The 27,356-nt window shown below is 36.9% G+C and overlaps 1 protein-coding gene across 2 annotated transcripts in view; it reads left to right on the top strand.

Annotated features, from left to right (window-relative positions):
* TTC21B (tetratricopeptide repeat domain 21B) overlaps positions 1-27,356 on the top strand; it is an 87,376-nt gene that overhangs the window by 23,109 nt on the left and 36,911 nt on the right. For both annotated transcript variants that reach the window (XM_043487821.1, XM_043487822.1), the window contains exons 10-22: positions 84-181; positions 465-665; positions 4,083-4,212; positions 8,433-8,590; positions 10,560-10,784; positions 11,849-12,087; positions 13,676-13,748; positions 14,705-14,815; positions 15,529-15,667; positions 18,142-18,248; positions 19,640-19,828; positions 22,571-22,681; positions 23,578-23,659. In XM_043487821.1, the coding sequence (XP_043343756.1) occupies positions 84-181; positions 465-665; positions 4,083-4,212; positions 8,433-8,590; positions 10,560-10,784; positions 11,849-12,087; positions 13,676-13,748; positions 14,705-14,815; positions 15,529-15,667; positions 18,142-18,248; positions 19,640-19,828; positions 22,571-22,681; positions 23,578-23,659 (1,863 nt within the window). The remainder of the gene's footprint in view (positions 1-83; positions 182-464; positions 666-4,082; positions 4,213-8,432; positions 8,591-10,559; positions 10,785-11,848; positions 12,088-13,675; positions 13,749-14,704; positions 14,816-15,528; positions 15,668-18,141; positions 18,249-19,639; positions 19,829-22,570; positions 22,682-23,577; positions 23,660-27,356) is intronic.

The raw sequence follows: 27,356 nt of genomic DNA, 5'->3' as shown, positions 1-27,356 counted from the left end.
GTTTAATATTGTTTGTGTTAACTTAAGATGTACATGCCTGGAATGATGTGGATTTTTCCCATTTTCATCTGTTTTCTTTTTAGGATTTATCCAGTGTCAATTAATAGAAGGGCAACTACAGGATGCATATCAGCATCTAGAATTCCTTAGTGAAGTTCAGCAGTCTATTGGAAAATCAGCGGTATAGTATTTTATTTTATCAGGGTAGATTCTAACTACTTATTAAATATGAAATTTTCAATGTTTAAAAATTTAACAATGGGTTTAGAGGACTAATGCATTAATTTTAATATGTAATTATGTTTATTAATTTTCCACATGATTTAAAAAATCCATGTAAACTAATATTTAAGTTTGAACAAATAGTGCTTATAAATATCTCTTCATATACATTTGAAATCTAAGTAGAAATAAATGGCTTTATAACTGTATGGAGTAATTTATGAAAACTACTTATTTTGCAGGAATTAACCTATTTACATGCAGTTCTTGCTATGAAGAAAAATAAACGACAAGAAGAGGTTATTAATTTATTAGATGATGTCCTGGACACTCATTTTTCACAATTGGAGGATTTACCTCTTGGCATACAGTATTTTGAGAAGTTAAATCCTGATTTCTTGCTAGAAATTATTACAGAATATCTGAATTTCTGTCCAATGCAGGTGTGTATTTCTGGGACTTGTTTTCAAAAATGCATTTACATGATGTTTTATGAAAGGTACTAATAAATTATGTTCTACAGATTAGAGTTATAAAATGAAAGTATTTGTATCTATATTAGTTGAAATAGTTTTTAATGAAAATATTTACAGTAATGATTACTATCAACTAATGTTTTGGTTTATAAATATTGATTTGTAATTCATAAAATCTTAAAATCTTGAATTTGAACTATTAGAAGTCATTTAATTTAGGCACCCGCCTTGTATTAGTATCTACTCTATAATGTCCTCATTAACTGTCCGTCCCATCTTTGGATGCACTCACAGATACAGTTCTTATGTAACTGTGATTATTAGACTGTATTTCCTATGTTAAGTCAGATTTTGCTTTGTGTTAAAAAACTCACCTGTTTACTGGTCCTCCTTTTGCTCTCTGGAGTGACATGGAGCAAGTCCAGTTACTTAGTGTATTCCTCATTCATAGACCAGATGTAGGAAATTAATTTTCATGTTTCTGAACAGTCCCAGGTTTCCAACCCTTTCTTTTTTTATGACATAGTTTGAGATCCCTGGTTGTGAGTCTGAGGATATTCTTGATTTTATCAGTGCCTGATTAAGCTCACTATTCCAAATGTGGATTTGGCCTGCAAAACTTAAATCAGATCCTTTGCTTCCTAATTCTGGAGGTCCATCAGTTTCTTTTTTGTGAATCACATTACATTATCAACCCCTGTTGATTTAACAGTTAACCAGAGTCCTTAGATCTGTTAATCACTATAACTTTGGATCTAAGTGTAGGACTCAACATTTGTCCCTATGAAATTTTATCTCCTCATACTTATCCCATAATTACAGATTATTGTATCCTTTGGGGTCCTAACTGTCATCTGTTTTATATGGATCTTTGTTGTCAAACATCATCTGCCTTTGTGGCTCCAAGTAACACTGAGAATGTAACCCTCTGTTATATTACCACAGAGTTCATTCCAAGTTGACATGTATCCATTAGCGCTCTTTTATTACAGGCAGTAAGCAGATGACACAACTTTGTTATGCTCAACTCACAATTCAACATAGAGATATCATGGCATGCACTATCAAATACTTCATTCCTGAAAGCATAGTTTTTAGTATTCTCCCTGATTTCTCCCTGAAGTTACAGCTTCAGTAACTGTATTAACAAGGAAATGAAAATAATGACCTTTCCTTAGGGAGCTCACGCTGCCTTTTATTGATCAACATATCCTTTTCCAGACTTTCATGACCAATTTTTTTCAACTAACCACTCTGGAATTGCACTTGGGATTGATCTCAGTTTCTCCAGTCATGATCTGCTTTCAGTTGCTCATGAGTTGGAAAGCATTTTTCAGTACTCATGCAGTATTTAGAATTCATCCAACAAATGCTTGTAGGGTTCCCAGTGGACTATTCAGAGCTGGGGAAATAGTTATGTAAAAGCAAACAATATTCCTTGCCTTCTTAATACATGAATACTGGCAGGAGGAGACATAATACAATCAATCTATCTTGTAGTATATTAGGAGATTATAGGAGAAAATAACAGAACAGAGTGAAAGGGGGCAATAATTTTAGATAAGGTGGTCTAGGTAGGCCTCATTATGATGGTAAAATTTGAACAAAAACTTCAAGGTCATGTGGGAATATACCATAGAGTGTTTCAGGCAAAAGGAGCCATTGTGCAGTGGCCCAAAGGGACAAAGGAGAGGGGAGTGGCTGGGACCAAGTGAGGAGGCAGGGAGTGGTCACCGTAAGGTATCATTGGAAACTGGTGCTAATTTCTCTGACTTCCGTTCTGAGAACAGTGGGGAGCCACCAGAGGGTTTCCCACATGATCCAGTTCAGCGTTTTAAAAGGCTTCTTCTGGCAGCTGGCCTGAGAGTAAACTGTAAAAGGAGCAAGAAATAATGTGTTAAGTTGTAGTTGGGTCCCTAGTGCACAGACATTCTATTTTTCCATAATGTAAGCTTCATCGGCATGATGGAATCTAATTAGCATTTAAAATGCTGTTTTCCTGGGGAAATATCAGAAAGGCAGACTTGTGTCTCCAGCTCTCTTTCTACTGCTTTGGCCCTTTTACATATACATAGTTTTTTTAAAAAAATCAAGCAGATATTTTCTTAGAGATTGTCTTTATAAGCCCTGGATTTTTTGCTATGATTTGTTCTGAAATTAGAGGAAAAATGATGATTGTTTTCAATGAGTAATTTTTAGCAAGGGGCAGACGACATTAGAAGCTCGCCCTGTTACCTGTACTTTCATTATTTTCAATTGCACTGAAAAAGCAAATATATTTTAAGAATATACACTATATCCATTACAGTGTAAAGTTTTAAGAGTCTCATCTTTAAGACACATAAGGACCCTTAGCCCTATAAAAGAGGCAAAACTAAATATGAAACTACTGTAGGACTAATAAGACAAAGAATGCTAAAAAAAAATTTATTACCTAGATAAGTGCTTTAGAAATTTCAAGAAGCTGAAGTATTCTAGGCACCAATAGTTGTGCTCTGAAAATTCTTTTGAGCACACATTTTTTGGTGCGTCAACATCGAAGATACCACACTTTTCTTGTTAGTAACAGTGGCTCCTTGTAGGGTCAGTTGTCAGTAAGAGGCTGTGCTTCAGTTAAGAATCTGTGTAAGGTTATGGGAATGAGAGGATGGTCCTTCAGATAAAGGAAGGAGCATTAGTAAGGTAAAGTGGGAGAGTAAACATTGGATATTTAAAAATCTAATATCACATTTCTAAGTTGTGAGCGGATAACTGCTGGATAAAGATTGAGTAGATAGCCATTAAAAGAATAAACAAGTTGTCTAGTACTACTTTAGTTATTAAATTCATTATTAATTAAAAGAGAAAAAAATTGAGGGCCTACAATATGTCAGACAGAAAAGTGGGGAATATGAGACATTTGGTGTAGTGTACATGCATGTGTTCTGCCATTGAATTTTTACTAGGATGACAAAATCTGAATTCTCTAAAAACTGACTTTGCAGTATTCTCGAGGGTGGTGCAGGTTATTGAATTGAGTAAAATCCCAAGACAGCTTTAGAATTAGAGCTCACATTCCCTTGACTCTCAGTGTTCCAGCAAGAAGCTGTGCCTCTCATTATTCCTTTGAACAGGTGTGTTTCCTTGATAAAGCTTTTGAACATAAATGCTCCTTTCATATGTTATCAAATTAGTAACTTCACAATTATTTTGCTGAGCAAAAGCCATCATTTATATAGTCTGTTCATAGATCCCAGGGAGATAAACTAGTATTAATCTAGTCATAGTGAGATATTGGGCAAGCATGTGGGTTTTGCTCTTCACATTACAATTAATAATGTGTTTATTTTTAGCCTAATACTGTTAAAAACTTATAAAAATGACTTGCTGATTTGTTTTGTTTAGCCTGCAAGTCCTGGGCAACCTCTTTCTCCACTTCTCAGACGTTGTACCTCAATCCTGGAGACTATAGTCAGAACCGTTCCTGGTCTTCTGCAGGCTGTCTTCCTAATAGCAAAAGTGAAGTATTTGTCAGGTAAGGTGTACATTAAAAGCTTAAAATAACCTTTATATTCTGATGTTGATAAGAAAAAGTATGAGCAAACTAAGCATCCATCATATATGAAGAATAGTCACACAAAATACACATTTTACATATGCACAGTATATTAATTAAATTTTAATTAAATTAAATTAAATTTTAATTAATTTATACAATTAATTTTTATACAGAATAAAATTGTACAACTCTTTAACTATTTAGTTCTTTAAAAAAGATTGCCATAAACTTTTTTGATTCAAATGAACTTCTGGAAAAATATAGTTCTACCACTTTAAAAAAAAGTCCATCAGATAGTACTAAGGCCAGGCAGTAAAAATTTATAGTCTTTAATCTCTCCTTTGAACAGATCATAATCCATCATTATTGATTCATTGGCATAATCAAATCTGATGTTTATCAGGTTTCAGATACTTAGGAAATAAATTAATTCCTATCTAGTTTCTGTGATTGGTTATTCATAGCTTTAAAAAAATAACCTCAAAAAAAAAATTACCTCAGTTGTAACCTTAGCGTTTTAGGACACACACATGTTTGGCAATATATATGTAAGTAGACCATCATATGGGCCTTATGTATATATATATATCTTTGCTGGCTACATGCTATGCAGAGTAAAGTAAGTTTGTAAAGTCCTGTAGGGCAGAAACCACCTTAAATGTATTCATTCAGTTACCTCCTATACATAATAGAAAGAGTTAAGAGATTGACTTTACTAATTTTTTGGGTCTTGGTTTTAACTATTTTTAAAAAAGAACCAAATTATCAGAAGAGTTAACTTCACCTCTAAAATACTCTAGTTGTAAGAAGTGATTCTCTGATACCTTCTCCTAAGTGAGTTCTGTTGAGCCACATGATATTTCTACTTTCTTTTCAGTCAGAATGGATGTCACCTACTAGATATTCAAACGGAACTTTTGAGTTCTGTGATTAATTTATTCAACACTTATTTATTTTGAATCTTTATATAAATCAGTCTCAGTATATTAATAGTAATACTTCATTGCCAAAGTGTCTAAGAATGAAGTGCTTCCCTTGTGGCTCAGCTGGTAAAGAATCTGCCTGCAATGCAGGAGACCTGGGTTCGATCCCTGAGTTGGGAAGATCCCCTGGAGAAGGGAAAGGCTACCTACTCTAGTATTCTGGCCTGGAGAATCCTATGGACTATACAGTCCATGGGTTGCAAAATGTGGGACACGACTGAGCGACTTTCACTTTCACTAGGAGTTAAGGGCTTCTCTGGTGGCTCAGGTGGTGAAGAATCTGTCAGCAATGCAGGAGACCCAGGTTCAATCCCTGGAATAGGAAATGGCAACCCATTCCAGTATTCTTGCCTGGAGAATCCCATAGACAGAGGAGCCTGGTGGGCTGCAGTCCATGGGGTGGCAAAGAGTTGGACATGACTGAGCAACTAACTCTTGCTAGGAATGAAAGTCTTGTACATTAACCCCACTGTTAAAAAGAGCAGCCTGAAATAACGTGATACCGTGCTGGCACATGTCTAAACAACAGTATTCTTGCTAAGCTGCCAACTGCAGTGACTTCTGGTACAAACTACCTGGAGTTGGGCCAAACTTACATGTTAAGGGCACAGTCTCCATCAGACTGCTCTAGCTGTAGACGGCAGCCACAAGCTCAGAGGTTCCCAGAGCCATTTGCATGTCTGATTTGCTGGCTACAAATTTAAGGGTTCTGACAACTCCCATCAGGTTCAGTAGTTTACTCGGAAGAGTCACAGAAGTCAGGAAGGCCCTATAGCTAGGATTAGAGTTTTATAGCAAAAAAATATCCATCTGAACCAGCAAAAGGAAGAGATGCAGAGGTTGAGGTCTGGGAGGGTCCCACGTGTGAAGGAGTCAGGACACATCAACTTTCTGACACATAAACATATGACAACACCTCTAGAACATTAGCAGCAGGGAAGCTCACCCAGGGTTCAGTACCCAAGAGTTTTATTACATAGACATGATAATTAAACTCAGTCTCCAGCTCCCCTCTCCCCAGGTCAGGCTGGTATGGATGACTCAGAGTCCGTACCCTGCTAATCACATGGTTGGGATCTCTGACCTGGCCAGCCCTTAGTCACATTAGCATAAGTTATCAGGGCCTACCAGGAATAACAAAGACACTTTTATTGCTCCAAGATTTAGAGATGGTCTCCCAGGAACCAAGGCCAGACAAATTCTTTATTACAGAAGATCCTGACAAAGGCAGAACTGCAGGACAGAAATTTCTTTCATTTTTTTCCTCAAGAGAATTTGAGCCGCTCTCAAATAAGAATGTGATATTGATGTGATACTTGTTTGTATGGCCTTTTTTCCCCACAACAATGACCTGTTTGTCCATTTTTAAGTAATTAGTGGCCTTCTAAAGCTAACTGGCCATATTCCTTCTCTTTACCTTTATAGAAGAAGCAAAAAAGATCTCAGTTATTCACATAGTTCTCTTTTTTTTTTTCCTGGCTCTTGTTTGCAAACCCTTCTTTGGGGAAATAATCTTTCTCTTTTTAAAAATATATTTATTATTTGGCTGCATCAGGTCTTAGTTGCAGTATGCACGATCTTCACTGAATCACGTGGAATCTGTCACTGTGGCGCATGGGCTTAGTTGCTCTGTGTCATGCAGGATCGTAGTTCCCTGACCAAGAATCAAACCCATGTCCCCCACCTTGCAAGGCAGATTCTTAACCACTGGATCACCAGGGGAGTCCCAGTAATAATCACTTTTTTTCAGGTTATCTCCGTGATCCTTATCTTTCCTAAAAGAATGTGGGGGTGGTGGTTTGCTTGCAAATTTATTATGCTTAACCATCTTTCTTTTTTTTGCCTGTAGAGTTCTGAGTGTTGGATTGCATCAGAATGAAAACTCTAATAATTTATTATGCTTGATGGTTAATTGACAGATTTTGACACTTCTTTTAATAAGTTATTGTACTAAGCCAAATTTTTGTTCGTCAATCCCCTGTTTTTAAGAAGAATGTTTTCTGTTTAAATGGATTTCTGTTATAAGAAGGTTGAGCCTTTGGGACCGAAGGCCTGACTGTAAGCCTTATTTTGTCTGTTGAGGTGTCAGGTAAGGTCACAGAGAGTTATTGAACAGATAATAATTTAGCAGAGTTACACAGGGCTCTGGTCTAGCTGTACCTGCTTAAGGCCAGTTTATGAGATGGCTAAATGTGTATCAATGTAGGTTATATCACGAAACTTCTAGCACCTGGTATTTCTCTGAAGAGCCTCTTCCTCTCTTCGCTGTCAGCCCAAGGTGGAATCCAGTATTCCATCACTTTAATTTTGATCATTTCCTTCTGTTTTAAGACTCCCAGATATAGTTAATGTCATATAATGGAACATAACCTGCAAAAATACTGAGTCACTACTTATACCTGAAACTAACCCAATACTGTAAATCAGCTACAATTTAAAAAAAAAAAAGAAGACTTCTAGATATACAATAGATGTGTTTCCAGAACATTTGAATGTTTCAGTTAGCATTAAGAGGCATTTAAAATCTGTAACTCTCATTTCTAAACTTCTGGACTATATTCCTATGCTTTTTTTGGTCTTTTGTGCAGTAGTAAAATTTCTGGCCAAGAATGATTGCTAGACTAAATCTTTCTTGTTAATGTGGCACTGTAACATTCCAGTTATTTAAATTTCTATGTTTTACATATTTTAAAGAAGTTAAAAACTTAAAAAAATTAGACAAGGAAAGTAAAAGTACATTAATAGGACTGTCAGTAACAGTGGTGATGGATTCTGATCTTTTCACATACTCTGATTTGCTCCTTATCACCAAGGGGATGGCCTGGCTTTGGATATATTCTTTCATGCACACTAGAAAGAAGTGGACGGTGGCGCTAGTGTTAAAGAACCTGCCTGCCAGTGTAGGAGACATAAGAGATGGGTGTTCCATCCCTTGGTCGGAAAGATCCTCTGGAGAAGGGCATGGCAACCCAATCAAGTATTCTTGCCTGGAGAATCCCATGGACAGAGGAGCCTGGTGGGCTACAGCCCACAAGGTCTCAAAGAGTCGGACACAAGTGAAGCGATTTAATAGTAGTGCAGGTAGTTTAAGCTGAGGACTTCAAGTTCAAACACCAGAACTGTCCATAGACTACTTTTCTCCCTCTTCTCTCAGACTTCCTCTTAATCATTTTTTTTTTTTTTTGCTGTAGTAGTGATTTGTTTCCTCACCAGGTGATATCGAAGCAGCTTACAATAACCTGCAGCATTGCCTAGAACACAGCCCTTCCTATGCCGATGCTCATCTTCTGATGGCTCAGGTTTATCTGTCTCAGGAAAAATTCAAATTGTGTTCTCAGTCTCTTGAACTATGCCTGAGCTATAATTTTAAGGTAAGTGTTCCAGACTCAAGTGGATAAGTCATATCACTGTCCTTAAACCTTTAGCAAATGTTTACATGTTCAACTATTTTGTATTTTAGCCAGTAACATTTTGCTAATAAATGCATTTTTTTAGTGGAAAATGTTTTGAACTCGTTAGCAGTAGGAGAAAAAAATGGAGGCACCTGTGGTTTAGTTTAACAAAACTATATGGACTTGGCAACAAAAGACCAGGAATTGGTGTCTGGTCTTTCCACCTCTCGCTCTCTGCACCTCAGTTTTCTTTTCTATGAAACTTATATAATAATACTCTACAATTTTAATGAACATTAAATGTACTGTGAATATATATATAAAGATAGTTGTCAACTATAGAGCATTGTTGTTGTTCGGTCATTTAGTCCTGTCCTACTCTTTGCTGCCCCGTGAATTGCAGCATGCCAGTCTTCCCTGCCCCTCACCATCTCCCAGAGCTTGCTCAAACTCATGTCCATTGAGCCGATGATGCCATCCAACCGTCTCATCCTCTGTCATCAATCTTTCCCAGCATCAGGGTCTTTTCAAAAGAGTTGGTTGTTCTTATCAGATGGCCAAAGTATTGGAACTTCAGCATCAGTCCTTCTAATATTCAGGGTTGATATCCTTTAGGAGTGACTTGTTTGATCTCCTTGCAGTCCAAGGGGCTCTTTAGAGTCTTCTCCAACACCACAGTTCGAAAGCATCAATTCTTTGGCACTCGGCCTTCTTTATGGTCCGACTCACATCCATACATGACTCCTGGAAAAACCATAGCTTTGACTATATGGACCTTTGTTGGCAAAGTGATGTCTCTGCTTTTTAACATAGAGCATTGTGCCAAACATTTTTATGTTTTAGGATTTTTATTTTATTGTTGTCTCTTTCTTGGACCTTGATTTTTAATAACTTTGGATGCATCATCACAGAATGCCTAGTCATTTTGAAAGTTGGTATGTGGTTTGAGGACATAAAGACACTAGGTTTCTATCCAAGACGTTCAGTTTAAACATCCCATATCCCTGAGCATTACAGAAAACCCTAGGTTCAGGGGCTTCCTGAAGTCACTGTAGGAGCTCCTCAGACTTTGTCTTTTGTCTGGCAGTGTCTTTGACTCTTTAATGTGAGAACCCTTTAGTTAACTGGAGAATTCAAGTTGTAGGCAAGGTTTGCAGAAAGTAACACCTGGTTCTTAGGATGGTAGTTCTTAAGACTAGTGGTACATCATGACCCCAGTGCCAGCACCCCACCCAATGAGTCAAGATCTCTGAGATGAGAGCATAAGCATGATTGTTTACACAAGAACAACAGGTAAACCTGATGCCTAGCTCTGGCTCAGAACCCAGCCGTAGGAGGACTAAAGCCATCCTAGAGGTTAGATAGCTGCCACATCATCTCATTCTGGACCATCTTCTTTTCTTGACTCCTTCCACACCATCTGTCATTCTCTTATTTTTTCTGTATAGGCTGTTGGTAGCCAAACTAAAGACAGAAGCTTCAGTAGTACACATTTCAGAGTAGTATCAAAGGGTAAAAACCCATGTTTGATTAACATGCCCTGAAATGTTTAATCTTAAAATTAGAAAATAAAAAGAAACTGTAGAAATCTGATAACTTACATTTCAGTACAAGAAGTCTCAGATAAAGAAATTTCGTTTTCTGAAAACTAAAATAATTTCTTCACATACACTTGCTGGGCTTCTAAACTCTGTGTGCAGTTTCTCTCCTGTCGCGGTAGCAGCACCTGTTTATGAACCAGGGGAATACTCGGTAGTGGCAGGTTACCTGAATTCTGATTTTTCAGTAAATGATCAGAACATGAGTAAGAGGACAGAAAAGGATGTCATGCATTCACAGGGTAGACTGTCCTCAGCCTTCCTATTATCGTAGCATTTTATGGATTGTAAACTATGTGTTGATGTTGTAAGCACTCCAAGGAAGGATTTCTGAATATTATTTTTTTCAGGTGAGAGAATATCCTCTCTATCATCTGATAAAAGCTCAGTCACAAAAGAAAATGGGAGAAATAGGAGAAGCAATTAAAACTCTGCACATGGCAATGAGTTTACCAGGAATGAGGAGAATTGGATCTTCCTCAAAGTCAAAATACAGAAAAACTGAAATTGATGCAAGCCATCGTTTATCAGTCTTTCTTGAGTTGGTAGAGGTTCACCGTTTAAATGGAGAACAGGTAGGTCAATCTTAATTGCTCAGATCTGAACTTTGTTATCCAAGTATATATAGTTATAGGAAATGAAAATGCAAAAATTATTCTCTTGAACAAGTGATTAAGTTTAGAAAATTTGTTTCTCATCATTTGGCACCAGATGGAAGCAAACATGAATGCAATTCTGAGAAAAGAATTAGAATCTTGTAGAAAATGAGGAACTTATCATTTATATCTTTTTTAAGTTACAGCAGGTGCTAATCAGTTACTTCATATTTCATATTTTAGTGGAAATTAAGGCTATGTCTAGGTACTTGCCAAAGCTCAAAGAATTTCTACTTCACTAACAAATTAACATAAAATGCATTTAATAAGGAGAACCAATTCTATTATAGATTGATTCTACAATGCACAATTTTTTTTCTTGGTTTAACATTTCTTAAATTAGAATTTTTTTAGAATCTCCTAAGTTGAGATGAATTAAAATAAATGATATTTTAGGTTCATTGAGGTACAGGTTTGGAAATTAGGAAATATATTCACCTGGGATATAACAAAAATGGTGTCCTAGTGTAGGGAATAACCTGCTATGTAATGAAGAACCATCTGGTCCAAAGGGTGACTGTGGACTGGATCCCACTGAAGATGCAGTAATGAACATGACAAAGAATTTAGGCTTTGGAGTCAGGCTGGTTGGTTCCATCATTTGTTAACTCCTTAACTGTCTGAGTCTTATTTTCCTTATTGTAAGGTGGAGGTAATTATAGTAACTACCTTGGAGGATTGTCATAAGAAGTAATGGGTTAATACAATGCTGGATGCAAGATAAATGTTTATTATAGTCGCAGCAACTCTTATGTACCAACTGCTGTTGTCATAGTTATAAGAACACTTTTCAGCTAACAAATATGTCATCTTAATTTGGTCTCTGAGTTTAGTTTTAAATTTTTGTGCTTATCAAAAATCGATCAATATATCACAAATATCAAAACTGTGCTACCATTTATTGTTCATTCTGTATTAGAAGACCTTCATTTGTAGTGTGATTTGTTATAGTTTTGAATGTTATCTGGATGTCACCCTTACAGCATGAGGCAGCCAAAGTTTTACAAGATGCCATCCATGAATTTTCTGGGACATCTGAAGAGTTGCGTGTCACTATCGCTAACGCAGACTTAGCTCTGGCCCAGGGAGATGTGGAGAGGGCTTTAAGCATGCTTCGGAATGTTACAGCCGAGCAGCCGTATTTCATAGAGGCCAAGGAAAAAATGGCAGATATATATCTGAAGCACAGAAAAGAGAAAATGTTATATATCACTTGTTACAGGTAAATAGTTCTTTCAGCCCATTATATTTTAACACATTTATCTCCTAAAATTAATCCCCAAATTTCTTTCTTCCTTTTAGCTGCTTTTCGTATACTTTATAGATCCCTTCCTTAATGTGTTCTTGCTTCCTTCTCCTGCCACCAGCCACAAGCACTCTAACCAGGTTACACACTCTCCCTAAAACCTGAATCATAGTAATTAGGATTTATTTCAACCTGTGACTCCCTCTAGTTTCTCAGCTCAGTCTCCCTCCTCAGGTGTTATTTTTGGACCTTGACTCTTCCTGGGTGGGAAGGAAAAGAGCAACAATTACTGTATTCTAATAGCTTGAAAGCATTATGTAATGTAACAATTCAGGGGCTGAGTAGTCATGTTTAACACTGTCTCATAGCAGAAGAGAGCTGTGGCTTAGTATACATCACAGTAAGGTATGGATTACAGACATGGCCGGGGTTTACAGTGTCACACGCTGGTGCCGTTAGGATTGGTGGGATACACAGCACACAGGCCTGAGGGTGCGCATGCACACACAGGCTGCCCTTACACTTCTCCCCAAACTAAAAGAGAGATACAAGCACACAATCCATGTGAAAGAAAATTAATGTTTTAATCCTTAAGAATGTTGATGAATTAAGTCGTGTTGATTCACCCATACTTTGTAAATACCAAAGCCCAGAAATCTGTTCAGATTCTTTGTAGTTACTGAGTGATGCAAAGAAACTGAGAAGCACTCCTATATAGTTGTATAGTTGCATGGGCTGGAGTTTCCTAAATTATGTTTTCTATAATATTTCTAAAAGATCAGCACTATCATCTCTAATGATATGACGGTATTTTAAAATTGGGTACATGTATTTGGATGCACTATAGTAGTTAAAAGCATAGTTTTTTATTTTACTTTTTTAAGGAGATCTGACACATTAGCTATATAGTAAACTCCTAGCATTATCTATAAAGTCTTAATTCTCTTTTCTCATTAGTTTTTGGACCAACTAAATGAGGTATACACTAAAGACTTAGTATCACATTATTTGAGCTGGTATTTTGACCTTTAGCAGTTTACATTTTGTAGATAAAAAGCAGCAAATATTGAAGTAGAAAATTTTGTATTTTTATTGCTGTATATGACTTACATGAATATCAGCGCTCAAAACGCATAGGATGACAATAAGTATTTGTCATACTTTGGAACTTCATTCCCACATCATTTTAGAATTAAGGAGAGCAAAACATATTTCTGGGTAATGAGAGCTTACATATTTCTATCTTGTCAGTATACTTCTACCTGCTTTTCAGGAAATGGAAAAATTTAATGAAAAAAATTGTTGACCTAGCATAAACAATCTGGGTGTGAGTATTGGTAGGGTTTTAATAGTATGTATTATACTGTGGGATATAAAAAGAGTACTCAAAGGCTATTCGTTTATTGAAATACATGAGCTTTTCTTTTTTTTATATACTTTTTATTTATTTTTTCATTTATTTATATTAGTTGGAGGCTAATTACTTTACATGAGCTTTTCTTTTATTGGCTTAGAAGAAGAAATTTGTTTTCATTATACTAAGTAGACTTCATCTGATTTCCAGAGAAATGGCTGAAAGGATGCCCAGTTCTCGGTCTTTTCTTCTCCTTGGTGATGCATACATGAATATTCAGGAGGTAAGGTTTTTGATACTACTGTACGTAGATTTAAAAATAAAAAACTAAAAATTCTTCTTTGTGATTAGTATACATTCTACTGAAAGGAATTTGGGTTTTTTTCCTCCATTTTTAATGAGCTATAATTGACATGCAGCACTGTGAGTTTAAGATACAACATAATGATTTAACTTACATACATAATGCAGTGATTATCACAGTAAGTTCAGTGACTATCCATCATCCTATATAGGTATAAAATTTTAAAAATAGAAAAAAATATTTGTCCTGTGATGAGACCTCTCAGAATCTACTCTTTCCACAGTTTTCACATATAATATACCTCACTGTTAATTATTATGTTGTACATTACATCTGTAATACTTTTAACTGGAAGCTTGTACCTTTTAACCACCTTTATCCAGTTCCCCTCCTCTCATTTTACTGATTTTACAAATGTTTACTTAATAGTTGAAGATTGGGTCATCACAATAAAAAGGAGACCACCATGACAGTTTAAAAGTTGTAGTTATTTTTTTCAAATGAAGATCCAGTTATTCAGCACTGTCATTTGAGATAGAGATGATACCAGAAGTAAAGTGAGAGTCACCTTTAAAAGGGTGAGAAGAGCTACTGGCTAAGATGGAGTTTTCTTCAAAGGGAAGCGATCCTCTGACTCTCTGATTCTGTCTTTTCTAATGACCGCCAGATGAAAAGTCAAGAAGCTATCTCTCAGTTCTCATATGACTACTTATGAGGACCTAGGCCTACCTAGTATGGTTGGGATTGTTCTAGTAATACCTGCACTAGTGACTGTCATTTCCCTGAAATTGTTAATGTTTCTGGAATTAATATGTGCTTTATTAGTCTTGTTAAGTTTTCCAGATGTAGAGCTTAGTTACAGAGGTGTTGCCATTTAATGGGAGCCAACTAAGCTGTTATTTTATTGCTTGTTTTTTTGTATCTGCCAACATCAGCCTGAGGAAGCCATAGTAGCATATGAGCAAGCACTAAATCACAACCCAAAGGACGGAACATGGGCAAGCAAAATTGGGAAAGCCCTTGTGAAAACTCACAACTACTCAAAGGTAAATACTTCACATTTTAAGATATATCTGTTGGATCAAATTTACGAACCCCCTGCTCGATGAGAGATCTTCAGCAAGCATTATTTGTATCTTAATGGTTGAAACCCCAAATTTGTTGTTACAAATCTGGAATTTGTGTTAAGGACTTTCTCAGTGTCTCAGATTCTTCTCTGCTTCATTTTGCATTGCTACCCTAAAGCTTACGTTAGGCTTCCTCTTACACCCAAATTTTGCCATCAAGTAAATTAAGATGTGTTTACTGTTAACATCTCTTTCATTATATGACAAAGCATAATAGATATCCTTTCTGTTGAACCAGTTTTGAGCCATGTGCTTTGAGGATTTTTTCTTTTTGCTTTCTAGTTAGGATAATGGATTTTCCTCTAGTTGTTATATTCTTGCCCTACTCCTTGTAACTGTTGAACATATATATAACACCTAGCAAAGAATTTTCAGTCAGTAAATTTCACGTAACTTTTGGAATAAAAATTTTGAGAACTTTTCTTTTGTTTTTTGTTAGAAGAAATACTAGTTGCCTTCTGTGATGTGTGTTTCTGTAAGGAAAATGGCATTTTTACCCAGTAGTGGAAGTCCGCGTGTAAGCTGCTTTTAGGTTACTTCCGGTTGCTGTAAGTCATGATGTGTGTGGGGTCTGTGCTGGAATGCCACTCTCACCGCCTTTTCTTTTCCTAACTGAAATGGATTCTGTTTAGGCAATCACTTATTATGAGGCTGCTCTGAAAAGTGGACGACAAAATTATCTCTGCTATGACCTGGCCGAGCTCTTATTAAAATTGAAGTGGTATGATAAAGCAGAAAAAGTTCTTCAGCATGCTCTAGCTCATGAACCTGGTATGAAAATCTAATTTTAAAAAGTATACCTGATATATCTGATCCTTTTAATTTTGATATTATATTAGTATGTATTACATCCTTAGTATATGTGAGGTTGGTTTCATTTATCAGAATGTCAATCTACTAAAATAAGATATTTAAAAATATAAACAGATTTATGAAAGTTAATTGTGTTATAGAAAAACACTTTACTTTCCAAAGTGAATAAAGGAAGTTTTTTTAACTTAATTTTTATTCCTATTAGAGGACAGTTGATTTACAGTGTTGTATTAACTTTAGGTGTACAGCAAAGTGATTCAGTTATACATATATATGATATATATACACATACAATACAGCCATTCTTTTTCAGATTCTTTTCCTATATAGATTATTACAGATTACTGAGGAGAGTTCTCTGTGCTATATAGTAGGTCCTTGTTGATTATGGTGATATGTCTTTGTTAATCCCAAACTCTTAATTTATCCCTCCCTCCAACTTTCCCCTTTGGTAACCATAAATTTGTTTTCAAAGTCTGTAAATCTGTTTTATAAATAAATTCATTTGTGTCTTTTTTTAGTTTCCACATATAAGTGATAATCATATGATATTTGTCTTTCTCTGACTTACTTCATTTAATGTGATAATCTCCAGGTCCGTCCATGTTGCTGCGGATAAAACTATTTCATTATTGGTAATGGCTAAGTAATAGTCCAGTGTATATTTGAAGTTGATGCTTAAAGCCTACTAAGTTGAATGCATTTTTTAATTCCATAGAAATACTTGCATGAGTCTTGTCAGACCTTGCTTGAAACACTACAGATGGCCTAAAATGTGGATGTGCATTTTTAAAAAGGTTTTAGAGATTAAAGGAGTATGTTTTACTTCCATGGGCATAAGCCTATTACATTTATTCAGTATAAATACTTTCATTTAATAATTACTTGCTTAGGACAGCCAGTGGGTACTTAGATGCCTTAGTGCTTACATTAGTTTTTGAGGCAGATATAATTATCTCCATTTTTAAATTAACAATTTGATACTCAGTTTTCTTGATGTTTATAGGTTCACCTAACTGATAAAGAATAGCACCAGGGTTCTAATAAACATCTTAAATTTAACATGTCTGAAACTGAATTCCTTATCTGCCTCTAGGCAGATGTAGGATATGTGCCTATATCCCACATCTGTTCCGTGTGCGGCCTTCATCTCTGTAACTTCATCTTTTCTTTGCAGTTTCAGAGAGCCAAAATCCTTGCCTTCACCCTTCTCCTTGTCCACTGGGCGCCCTCTTGGCTCTTCCAGATGTATTCAGAATTCTCCTGTGTCTCCTCATTCTCCCACTGTCGCCCTGTCCCTGCTTGTGTAGATTACAGCAGTAGACTCCCCCTGGCCTCCCTGTTTCCACCCTCAGCCCCACACCCCAACACAGTCACTCCCAAGCCAGCAGCAGCATTGGACCTTTCAAACAGTGGAAGCCCGGACCCGCCGGCTCAAGCTCCCCCTTGTCTCCCATTTCGCTCAGAGTTAACTGGAGTCTTCCAGGGGCTTACACGGCCTCCGCGGGGGCAGCTGCCGCCCCGCAGACCTCTCCTTCCGGCCTGCTCTCACCATCGTCACAGCCTCCTTGTGGTTCCTTGTACGCCTTTTCTTACCTGTAAAATAGCAATAACAAAACATGCCTCAGGTGGAAAGCTTAAAGAAACAATGTACGTAAACCGCTTCAAACATAGTATGACACACCTGATAAATGGTGGGAGAAACAACTTGTGTTAATTATCTAGAGTTCCTTTAATACTCTTAGGTTTATAAAATATTGAAAGAGCACTTGCCATGTACAAGACTTTGTTTTAATTGCTTTGCATCTATTAACTTATTTAATAATTTATGAACCTGAACTTTTACAATAATTCTTTGAGATAGGCACTATTATTTCCCATACTTTACAGACGAAAGGGAGGAACAAAGAGGATAGATATCCTGTTCAATTTGTATCTTGTTAACTAGCAAGTGATAAAGCCTCGATTTGAAACCAGACAGGTTGACATCAAAGTCAGTGTTTATTATGTGTGTGTGTGTGTGTGTGTGTGTGTACATATATATATATATATACACTTTGTTAAGTTCTACTATTAAAAAAATAGCAGTTCTCTTAATTGCATGTACCAAATACCCTATCTTGTCTCTGAATAACTTCGATAAGCGGAAATGCTTACACACTTAATGAAAATCGAAATTCTTACTGTGTTGTATTGTTCTCTTATATGTCTAAGAAGAGTCTCCAGTTGCTATACAGCTCTTTAACCTTTCTTCAGGCCACTTTTTAATCATAAATCCTTCCCCCTGTGCCAAATTTGGCCATTCTTCATTTAACTTACTGAACATGATTAAGCTTAATTCACTGTTTTTCAGAATCAAGTTTAAGAACTTGTAGGAAAATGTAAACATTTTAAATGAATCATAACTTTTCCCAGTATATTTTCTTTCGTAGTAAATGAACTGTCGGCCCTCATGGAAGATGGACGTTCTCAAGTTCTTCTAGCAAAAGTTTACAGTAAAATGGACAGACCCGATGATGCAGTCACTTCATTGCAACAGGTAACGCAAATACCTTTGTTTGTGAAAGAATGAGGGTGGGTGGTGGTCTCAGAAGGAAACATACTACATACAAAAAAAAAAGACAGTCTTTTGACCCAGCTGTTCTGGAAGATAAGTCAAATGGAAATAACATTTGAATGCCAGTGGATTGTACTGTTTAAAAATATCATTGCTGATTATTATAACAATTAGGGAAGGTTGATATTTTTAATCCTGTTTTACAACCGAAGAAGCTTAGTTTAATAACTTGCAAGAACTCACTCAAGTAGTGTCATAGGCGGGAGTTAAACTCACTTTTCTTTCTGTTTATTTCTTCCATTTATTTATATCTTCTTTAATTTCCCTTAATACTTTGTGGTTTTTCAATGAAGAGGTTTTTCAAGTTTCCTTAGATGTATTCCTAAATATAAGTGGCTGATATGTTTTGATGATCTCTTAATTTCTAGTTTGCTAACAGTATTTTTAGTACATAACTTAAATTTTATCTAATGCACTGTCTGCATCTGTCAAGATGGTCATGTGACTTTTTTTCCAATTTTTTTCTGTTAATGTGGTATATTGATTGATTTTCAAATGTTAAACCATCCTTATATTCCTGAAATAAATGACACTTTGTGATTTTTTAAAAAAGATATTGCTGGAATTTAAAGATATTTGCTAATATTTTGTTCAATGTTTGTGCACATACTTTCAAGAGAAAGACTGTTCTCTAAGACATGCTATTTCTTAATGTTTGGAACAATAATTCAGTATTAGCATCTTTGAGACTTTGAGGCTTCTTTGATGGTAGATTTTTATTAATGGGTTTAAAAATCTCTAGATTTCAGACTCATCATTTTAAAATTTTTCCTTCTAAGTGATGTCCTTAATACCTTCCCAAGAATGGAACAGCTAAGTTCAATAGCCTCAATGATTTTGGAGAGTTAGCATGTTTTACGAGGGTGCTCCCCTCAGAAAGACTAGACTGATCTATATGCCATTGACAGTATGTGGATGTACTTACTCCCTGAAACCAGCCAATATTTGATTCAATATCTTTTAGGTACTATTCTATTAATGTAATAAACACTTACAATTTTTAATGATAGTATCTAGACATCTTTTCTAAATATTTGTTCCATGGTTGCATTTCCTCCTCAGAGAGTGCATATAAAAGACTCTGTACTTTTATAGTATTTTAAGTTTCAAAGATAAGTGCATGGTTCATTTGCAAAGAAGTACCTTTTGAAGGCCTCAATTAAGACATTATCTTTGGATCAGGCTTTGTTAGATTGAAGACCAATAACGCTTAAATAAACCTGTAAAATTATGCTACATGTGAATTATTGAGAATTGTTTCGTTTCTTTTCCACTTCTTTTTTTAATTGCTTTTTGTCCTTACATTTTACTAGGCTCGAGAATTACAAGCTCGGGTGCTAAAACGTGTTCAGATGGAACAGCCAGATGCAGTTCCTGCACAGAAACATTTAGCAGCTGAAATTTGTGCAGAGATTGCAAAACATTCTGTTGCTCAGCGAAACTATGAAAAAGCAATTAAGTTTTATAGAGAAGCTCTTGTTCATTGTGAGACAGATAATAAGGTCAGTACCTTTATAAAATTTTCATTCCAGATGTCATCTCATTCCCCAAATGTAAACTTCTTAACAGCTTATTTATAAAGATTTGAAAAGAAATGTACCAAAAATACATGATGGCTGAAATTAATAATGTTAGAGTCTAAAAATTATTATGGAACAAGTGATAAAAAGTAAATCTGTAAGCTTTTCTTTATGTTCATCTATGTTTTAAGAATTACTGTAAAACAATTTCTCAATCTCAAATACCTGAATCCAGAGGATTCAGTTCAGTTAACTGAATACCTATTGTATATCAGTCGCTGTTTAGTGCTGGATGTTACAAAAGTGGCTAGATTGAATCTCTTAACCTCAATTGGCACAATGTTAGAATAAGTGTAAAGATAATGTTAGTGTAGAAAATATATACATGGCCAGTATTTTTTGAAAATTTTATTTTGATTTTATTGGCCTGTATCACTGATTTATAATGTTAGTTTCAAGTATACAGTGAAGTGATTCAGTTATATTTATTTTTTTCAGATTCTTTTCTCACATAGGTTATCACAGAATGTTGAGTAGAGATCCTGTGCTATATAGTGTTCGCTCGTGAAAGTCACTCAGTCATGTCCGACTCTGCAACCCCGTGGACGATACAGTCCATGGAATTCTCCAGGCCAGAATACTGGAGTGGGATACTTTCCCACTCCAGGGAAATACTTTCCCTTCCCCAGGGGATCTTCCCAACCCAGGGATCAAACCCTGGACTCCCACATTGCAGGTGGATACTTTATCAGCTGAGCTACAGGGGAAACCCTATCTTGTACCCAGTAGTGTGTGTATGTTAATCCCAAGCGCCTGACTTATCCCCTTTGGTAGCCATAAGTTTATTTTTGATATCTATAAATCTGTTTCTATTTTGTAAGTAAGTTCATTTGTATCATTTTTAAAAAATTAGATTCCACATATGAATGATATCATGATTTTAGCTATTCTGAGTTCACTTAGTATGATAATCTCTAGGTCCATCCATGTTGCTGCAAGTGGCGTTATTTCAGCTTTTTTGTGAGTAATATTCCATTTTAATATGTACAACATCTTTATTCCTCTGTTGATGGACATTTAGGTTGCTTCCATGACTTGGCTGTGGTGAATGGTGCTGCTGTGAACGTAGGGATATATGTATCTTTTCCAGTTATGGTTTCTCCAGATATATGCCCAGGAATGACATTGCTGGATCGTATGATAGTTCTATTTTTAGTTGTTTAAGAAACCTTAATACTGTTCTCCATAGCAGCGGTACCAATTTACATTCCCACCAAGAGTGTAGGAGGGTTCCCTTTCTCTACACCCTCTACAGCATTTGATGTAGACTTTTTTTTTTCTTTGAAGGTTAATTGTTTTTACAGAGTTTTGTTGTTTTCTGTCAAACCTCAACGTGTGGCTCAGCTGGTAAAGAATCTGCCTGCAATGTGGGAGACCTGGTATAGACTTTTTGATGATGGTCATTCTTGACCCAGTGTGAGGTGACACCTCACTGTAATTTTGATTTGCATTTCTCTGATAAGTAGTGACATTGAGCATCTTTTCACCTGATTTTTGGCCATCTGTATGTCTTCTTTGGAGAAATGTCTTTTTAGATTTTCTGCCCATCTTTTGGTTGGTTTTTTTTTGCTTTTTTAATATTGAGCTGCGTGAGCTGTTAATTTTGGAGATTCATTCCTTGTCACATTGCTTGCAAATATTTTCTCTCATTCTATGGGTTATCTTGTTTATTATGGTTTCCTTTGCTGTGCAGAACTTTTCAGTTTAATTAGGTCCCATTTGTTAATTTTTTTTTTTTTTTCATGACTCTAGGAGGTGGATCCAAAAAGATGCTGCTGCAAGTTTATATCAAAGAGTGTTCTGTGTTTTCCTCAGAGCACTTTATAGGTCCGGTCTTACATTCAGGTCTTTGACCCATATTGAGTTTATTTTTGTGTGTGGTGTTAGAGAATGTTCTAATTTCATTCTTTTACATGTTTCCTGTAGTTTCACGTGCATGTATCTTCCTTCAAACCTCTCTCTTGACTTCCCTGCCGGAAGGCAGAGGGGAATGGCGGTAGTCAGCTCCCCACAGGAACCGTCTGCTAGTGTTGATAGTTTTCAGCTAGCATCTCTAGGATTTTCTACTCTCAGATCTTGGTAGATGATTAACATTTTTAAAAAATAGTCCAGTAAGTGTCTAAATATGTAAGTGATGTAAAACACAAGACAGCCATGTTCTAGAATTTTGAAGTTTAAGATTGAACATTTTGAATTAATATAACTCTTTCAGACATAAGGCAAAAATAGTGTTTTCTAAGTCACAACCAAACAGGTGCCTTGTTCAGTGACGACTGAAGTGACTGAAATCATAGTTGTAAATCTGGAGCGTATCTGCTTTAAGCCTTTAATTGATATTTTACAAATGAGGAAACAGGTTTAGAGAGGTAAAGGGACGTGGCCCCATCGTGGAGATGCTTGGACTAGAATCTTAGCTGCTAATTTTGGACCTGTTCTTTTCACAATGCTTTGTCTCTCTCTACTTTTCAAGTGAGTTACAGCCTGTTTTTCCATAATTTTTCCAGTATAAGAGAAACTAGAGATGAGCAACCCTATAGCTTCACCTGCCTGTCGTGGTTGGCATTTTTATTGCACTAACTTTTGGTCAAGTGACATCTGTGCCCTAGACACTTTCCTAACTTTCTGCTCTAGACTGTTTCTGATTAACCTTGCCTTTCTCTATAGATAATGCTGGAGCTGGCCCGATTGTACCTGGTACAAGATGACCCCGACGCCTGCCTGCGGCACTGTGCCCTGCTTCTCCAGAACGACCAGGACAATGAGGCCGCCACCATGGTTAGTCCAGGACACTTCAGTGCCAGCAAGGCAGTCGTGTCTTGTATTTATTCCATGTGGCAGTTTCAAATTTTACCTGATAAAACCAGTAGTAGATGGGAGGCCGGGCTCTTTTTGGCTTTTGGAAAAAATAATATTTTTAAGATTATTAGTACATTTTTAGTTTTTCTGTATGACTGAAAGGATGCCTGGTCAGGAATGGTTCATGTGATCAAGTTATAATTTCCTAAAGACTACAGTATTTACTTAAACATGCTGGAGTTTTTAACAGTTTCAGTCAGACTTTCTGAATTACAGAGAAAATTCTTCATATAACATTTTAAGACACTGTGTTTTAAATAGTTTTGCTTGTCTTTCTCAATTTTAGGAGGGTTGAGGCTTTGTTAGTTTTTCAAACAGCTTCATAGATGACAGTTTGTGAGGTTCATTTAGTAATTTGACAAATGAGTCACTATAACTGAAAAATACAAGAACTCTCCCTTTTTAAATACATAATAAGAAAATCTCAGTGAGTCTTGCTCGTTTTAAATTCCTTTGAAATATTGTTTTGGGTTTTTAAAAGATTTTCTTGTTATTTTTTCAAAGTCCAGCGAGGTGTCTTCTCTATGATAACACATAGAGTGCAGTTTCCTTCAAATTTCTGTTTTAAAAAATAACTGCTTATAACATATTTTCTGGTAAAAATAGTTTTTGTGAACAGAGAGATCTGTTTCACATCCTTGATGGATCTCAGTGCTAATCTGCTTAAGGTGTACTTGAATTTTAAATGGATCCGTTTTATAAAACTTTGCCCTCATGTTTCTCCTATGTGTTTTCATAGCAGTCAACCTTGATAGGAATAATATGCTTTGTGAAATACATGGCTGTATGTTTAGAACCAACTTTTACCTTTATAGATGATGGCAGATCTCATGTTCAGAAAACAGGACTATGAACAAGCCGTGTTTCATTTACAACAGCTTTTAGAACGAAAACCAGGTAAATATCCGCTGGCTTTATCTTCAAATGCAGTACACTCCCTTTCTCTTTTTGGCTGTTACACTTCTTGAAAAAACCATACCGTTGGTCAAATCCAACACTGCTTATTCCACACCTGCCCTTGAGCAGCTCAGATGATTATAAGGACAATGACTGGTCATTAAAGTCACTGGTCTCATTTTAAGACCACCAACCCCAAATGTACCCTCAGATGCTACCAGGCAATCCTGCTGTCTCTCTCTGAGGAATTCACTCACTCCATCTCCGTTTTACACTTCTTCCTCTCGCTTCCGTCCCCAAGTCAGCCTGCCCCCAGCCCTTTCCCCACCCCAGGTCTGCCATTCCCCCTGCAGCACGGCTCTGGGTGGGCACTGGATGCTCCCCTTGCTTCCTGAAGGGTTTGCCTTCTGGCGTCTGTGTCTCCTGCACTGTCATTTTCTTTGCAGTTGGCACATAACTAGGCTGTGCCATCTCCCCGCCTTGAAGGCATCAGTACATACATAGAAACCACCTCCCACCTCTCCATTCACTCTCCCCTCCCGCCTCCTGCTCCATCGCTCCGTTTTCCTCAGGGATTTCTGTCTGTGCTGTCTTCACTGTCTGCTGAACTCCAGGGAGGCTGTCAGGGAACTCCATGTTTCCGGATCCAGCTCTAGTTCTAGTTCTCTGCCTCCCCAGGTCTGACAGTGTATTTAGCACAGCTTATCCCCATCCTTCATCAGAGCCTTTCTTCACTTCTGGGATGCTGGGCTTACCTGGTTTTTCTTCTCCCAGCTGACTGTTCTATTTCACTCTCCTTTGTTAGATCTATCTACTCTTTATGACGTTTAATTTTCAGAATGTTTTAGACATCTGATCTCAAACTTTTGCCCCATCTTTAATACCTTCACCACACTCTTATGACTTCATCCAGACCTGGTGTCCTTCCTGTCCGGAGTACGGTCTTAACTCATCTACACCACTGCCTGTTTGCACACCCATGTGGGTGCCTGGGAGGCTCTTTAGCTTAACCTGTCCAAAGTAGAACACCGGGTCTTTTCCTTCCCTCCAGACCTGCTCCTTCTGTTTTTCTTTCAGTAAAGGGCATTAGCCATTAGGCATTTGCTCTGGTCCCCAGCCTTCTAGTTACCTTTGTCTCATCTTTTCCTCGTACACCACATCCAGCATGTGAGCAATATACAGCTACCAGCGTCGGATATATTTCCAGGTACATAGATGCTGCAAAGTAAATGTTTACTGGTTAAATGGATCAATGAATGACTGCAAAATACCAAGTTGTTTAAAAATACAAAATTTTAAGTAAACTTTTATTGTCTATGTGATATTTTATGCTTTTAATCTTGCATTCTATGCTTTATTCCTAATAGGACTTTATAAACTTATCTACTAGTCAGTCTTTTCAGAATTATTCTAAAACCTGCACAGTACTTCATGTGTGTTACAGATCATTCTCAGTAGAACATCTTATACTTTAATATTGTGTTTGAGCTTACTTCAGAAATGTACTAATTTGACCTAACCTAGCTAGTAGAAAATTCTCTTTACAGATCTAATTATTGCACTCTTAACAGATTACAAACCTTTTCTCTCTCAAAATCTCCAGATCATCCTGAGTTTTCCCCCTCCCTCACACTAATTGGTTAGCAAGTCCCATTAGTTCTCTCTGCTTAACAGTGAACTATCATGTCCTATCTTCTCCTAGCCCCCTGCTCTAATTAAGGGCTTTATTAACCTGGCGCTAGTGGTAAACAATCCACTTGCCAAGCTGGAGACAAGTTCAGTCCCTGGGTTGGGAAGATCCCCTGGAGTAGGAAATGGCAACCCTCTCCAATATTCTTGCCTGGGAAATCCCATGGACAGAGGCGCCTGGCAGGCTACAGTCCATGGGGTCTGAAAGGGTTGGACACAACTGAAGCGACTTAGCACGTACCTCTCACATGGGCTAGTGCAGTTTCCCAGCTAATCTTCCAGTCTCTGGGCTCTTGCTCTTCCAGGCCATTACAGGACTATCATATTCATTCTAAAACTATTTTTAAAAAAGTCTAAAAGACTAAACTAGAGCATTATTTTGATAGTAATATATGCCAGGGGTATCCTTCCATCTGTATTTCGTATCCCACTTCTTCTAATTCAGTACACTGCCCTCTCCATTCGATTACCGATCCTGTCTTTGCACATGCTGTCTGCCCTTTGAATAATAAGATCCCCCGCCTGCCCTTCAGGCTGCTCAAAGGTCTGTCCAATGTGAAACCTTTTCTTCCTCCCCCAGGCAATGTTAGGAATTCTGTGCACTGAAATGCCATCACACTTCATTCCTCGTTACATCACACTGTGTGGTTTTTTTTGTTTTTGTAGTAAGTCCTCACTATTCATCAATAATCATGAACATGAATAATCATGTTTCAGAATATAATACATTTCACCTTTTGACAGATTTCTTAAGTGTACAGATTTATCCTCTGTCAAATTTCGTGGTTAACCAAAAGACAGGTTAATGCAATCTAACCTTTCAGTGGTAATTATAACTTCAACTAATAATAAATGCATTTCAGTAATATTTTAAGGTGATAATTATTCAAGAAACTGGCCTCCTAAGGTTGACTTTAGATTATATCAACAATATCATACATTACACACATTAGCAAAGTCATACCAAAAATTGGGGGCCACAAATTTCATCCTAAATTTACTTCTTGTCTAATTCAATATAGCTTTTAGATTCTATGGCTTTTTTATAGGGTAGTCCTAGTTTTTATTACAATATTTGGCATTATATATATTACTGTTGATGTTTGTAATTTTAAGCTCTTTAATGCTTTTATTTTACTTGATTTCCATGGCACTCTCAAGGTCAATCTTACAATCCTATTTTAAGAAAGTGAGTGATCCCAGACTCAGAGAATTTGAGTAATTTCCTTGAATTTGCATAGTCAAAGAAAAATAGAAAGTGAAGTTGCTCAGTCTTGTCCAACTCTTTGTGACCCCATGGACTGTAGCCTACCAGACTCCTCCATCCATGGTATTTTCCAAGCAAGAGTACTGGAGTGGGTAGCCATTTCCTTCTCCAGGGGATTTTCCTGACCCAGCAATCAAACCTGGGTCTGCCGTATTGCAGGCAGATGCTTTCCCATCTAAGCCACTAGGGAAGCTGAGTTTCATAGTCTAAGGACAATACAAATATCTGAATCTTCTTTACAAAACCATATTCATATCATATCCTCTTTTTAATGATGCCAAAGGCAGAGGCAATAAAATTTTGAAACCAAACATTATGGGTTAAGAAAGGCAAATGTGGGTGGGGGGTGTGGTCAAGATGGCAGAGTATTAGGACATGAAGTTTACCTCCTCCCACAAATACATCAAAAATATATCTACATGTGGAATGACTGTCATAGAATATCTACTGAATGTTGGCAGAAGACCTCAGACCTCTGAAAGGACAAGAAAATCTCCACATAACCTGGTAGAACAAAAGAAAAAAGAAAAGCAAAAAAGTGAGAAAGGAATTAGGGATGGAACCTGCACTCCTGGGAGGGAGCTGTGAAAGAGGAAAGGTTCTTGCACCCTGGGAAGTCCCCTGACGGGGAGATCAGCTGAAACAGAGGGGGCGCTTTGGAGCCTTGGAGAATGCAGCAACTGGTTTTGCCCCAGCTGGAACGGAGAGAGACCTGCACAGCCAGTCACCACTCTGCACTCA

Source organism: Cervus canadensis, chromosome 15 (genome assembly GCF_019320065.1).
Source record: "Cervus canadensis isolate Bull #8, Minnesota chromosome 15, ASM1932006v1, whole genome shotgun sequence".
Lineage (NCBI taxonomy): Eukaryota > Metazoa > Chordata > Mammalia > Artiodactyla > Cervidae > Cervus > Cervus canadensis.
This window is presented reverse-complemented; position numbering and strand designations above follow the sequence as displayed.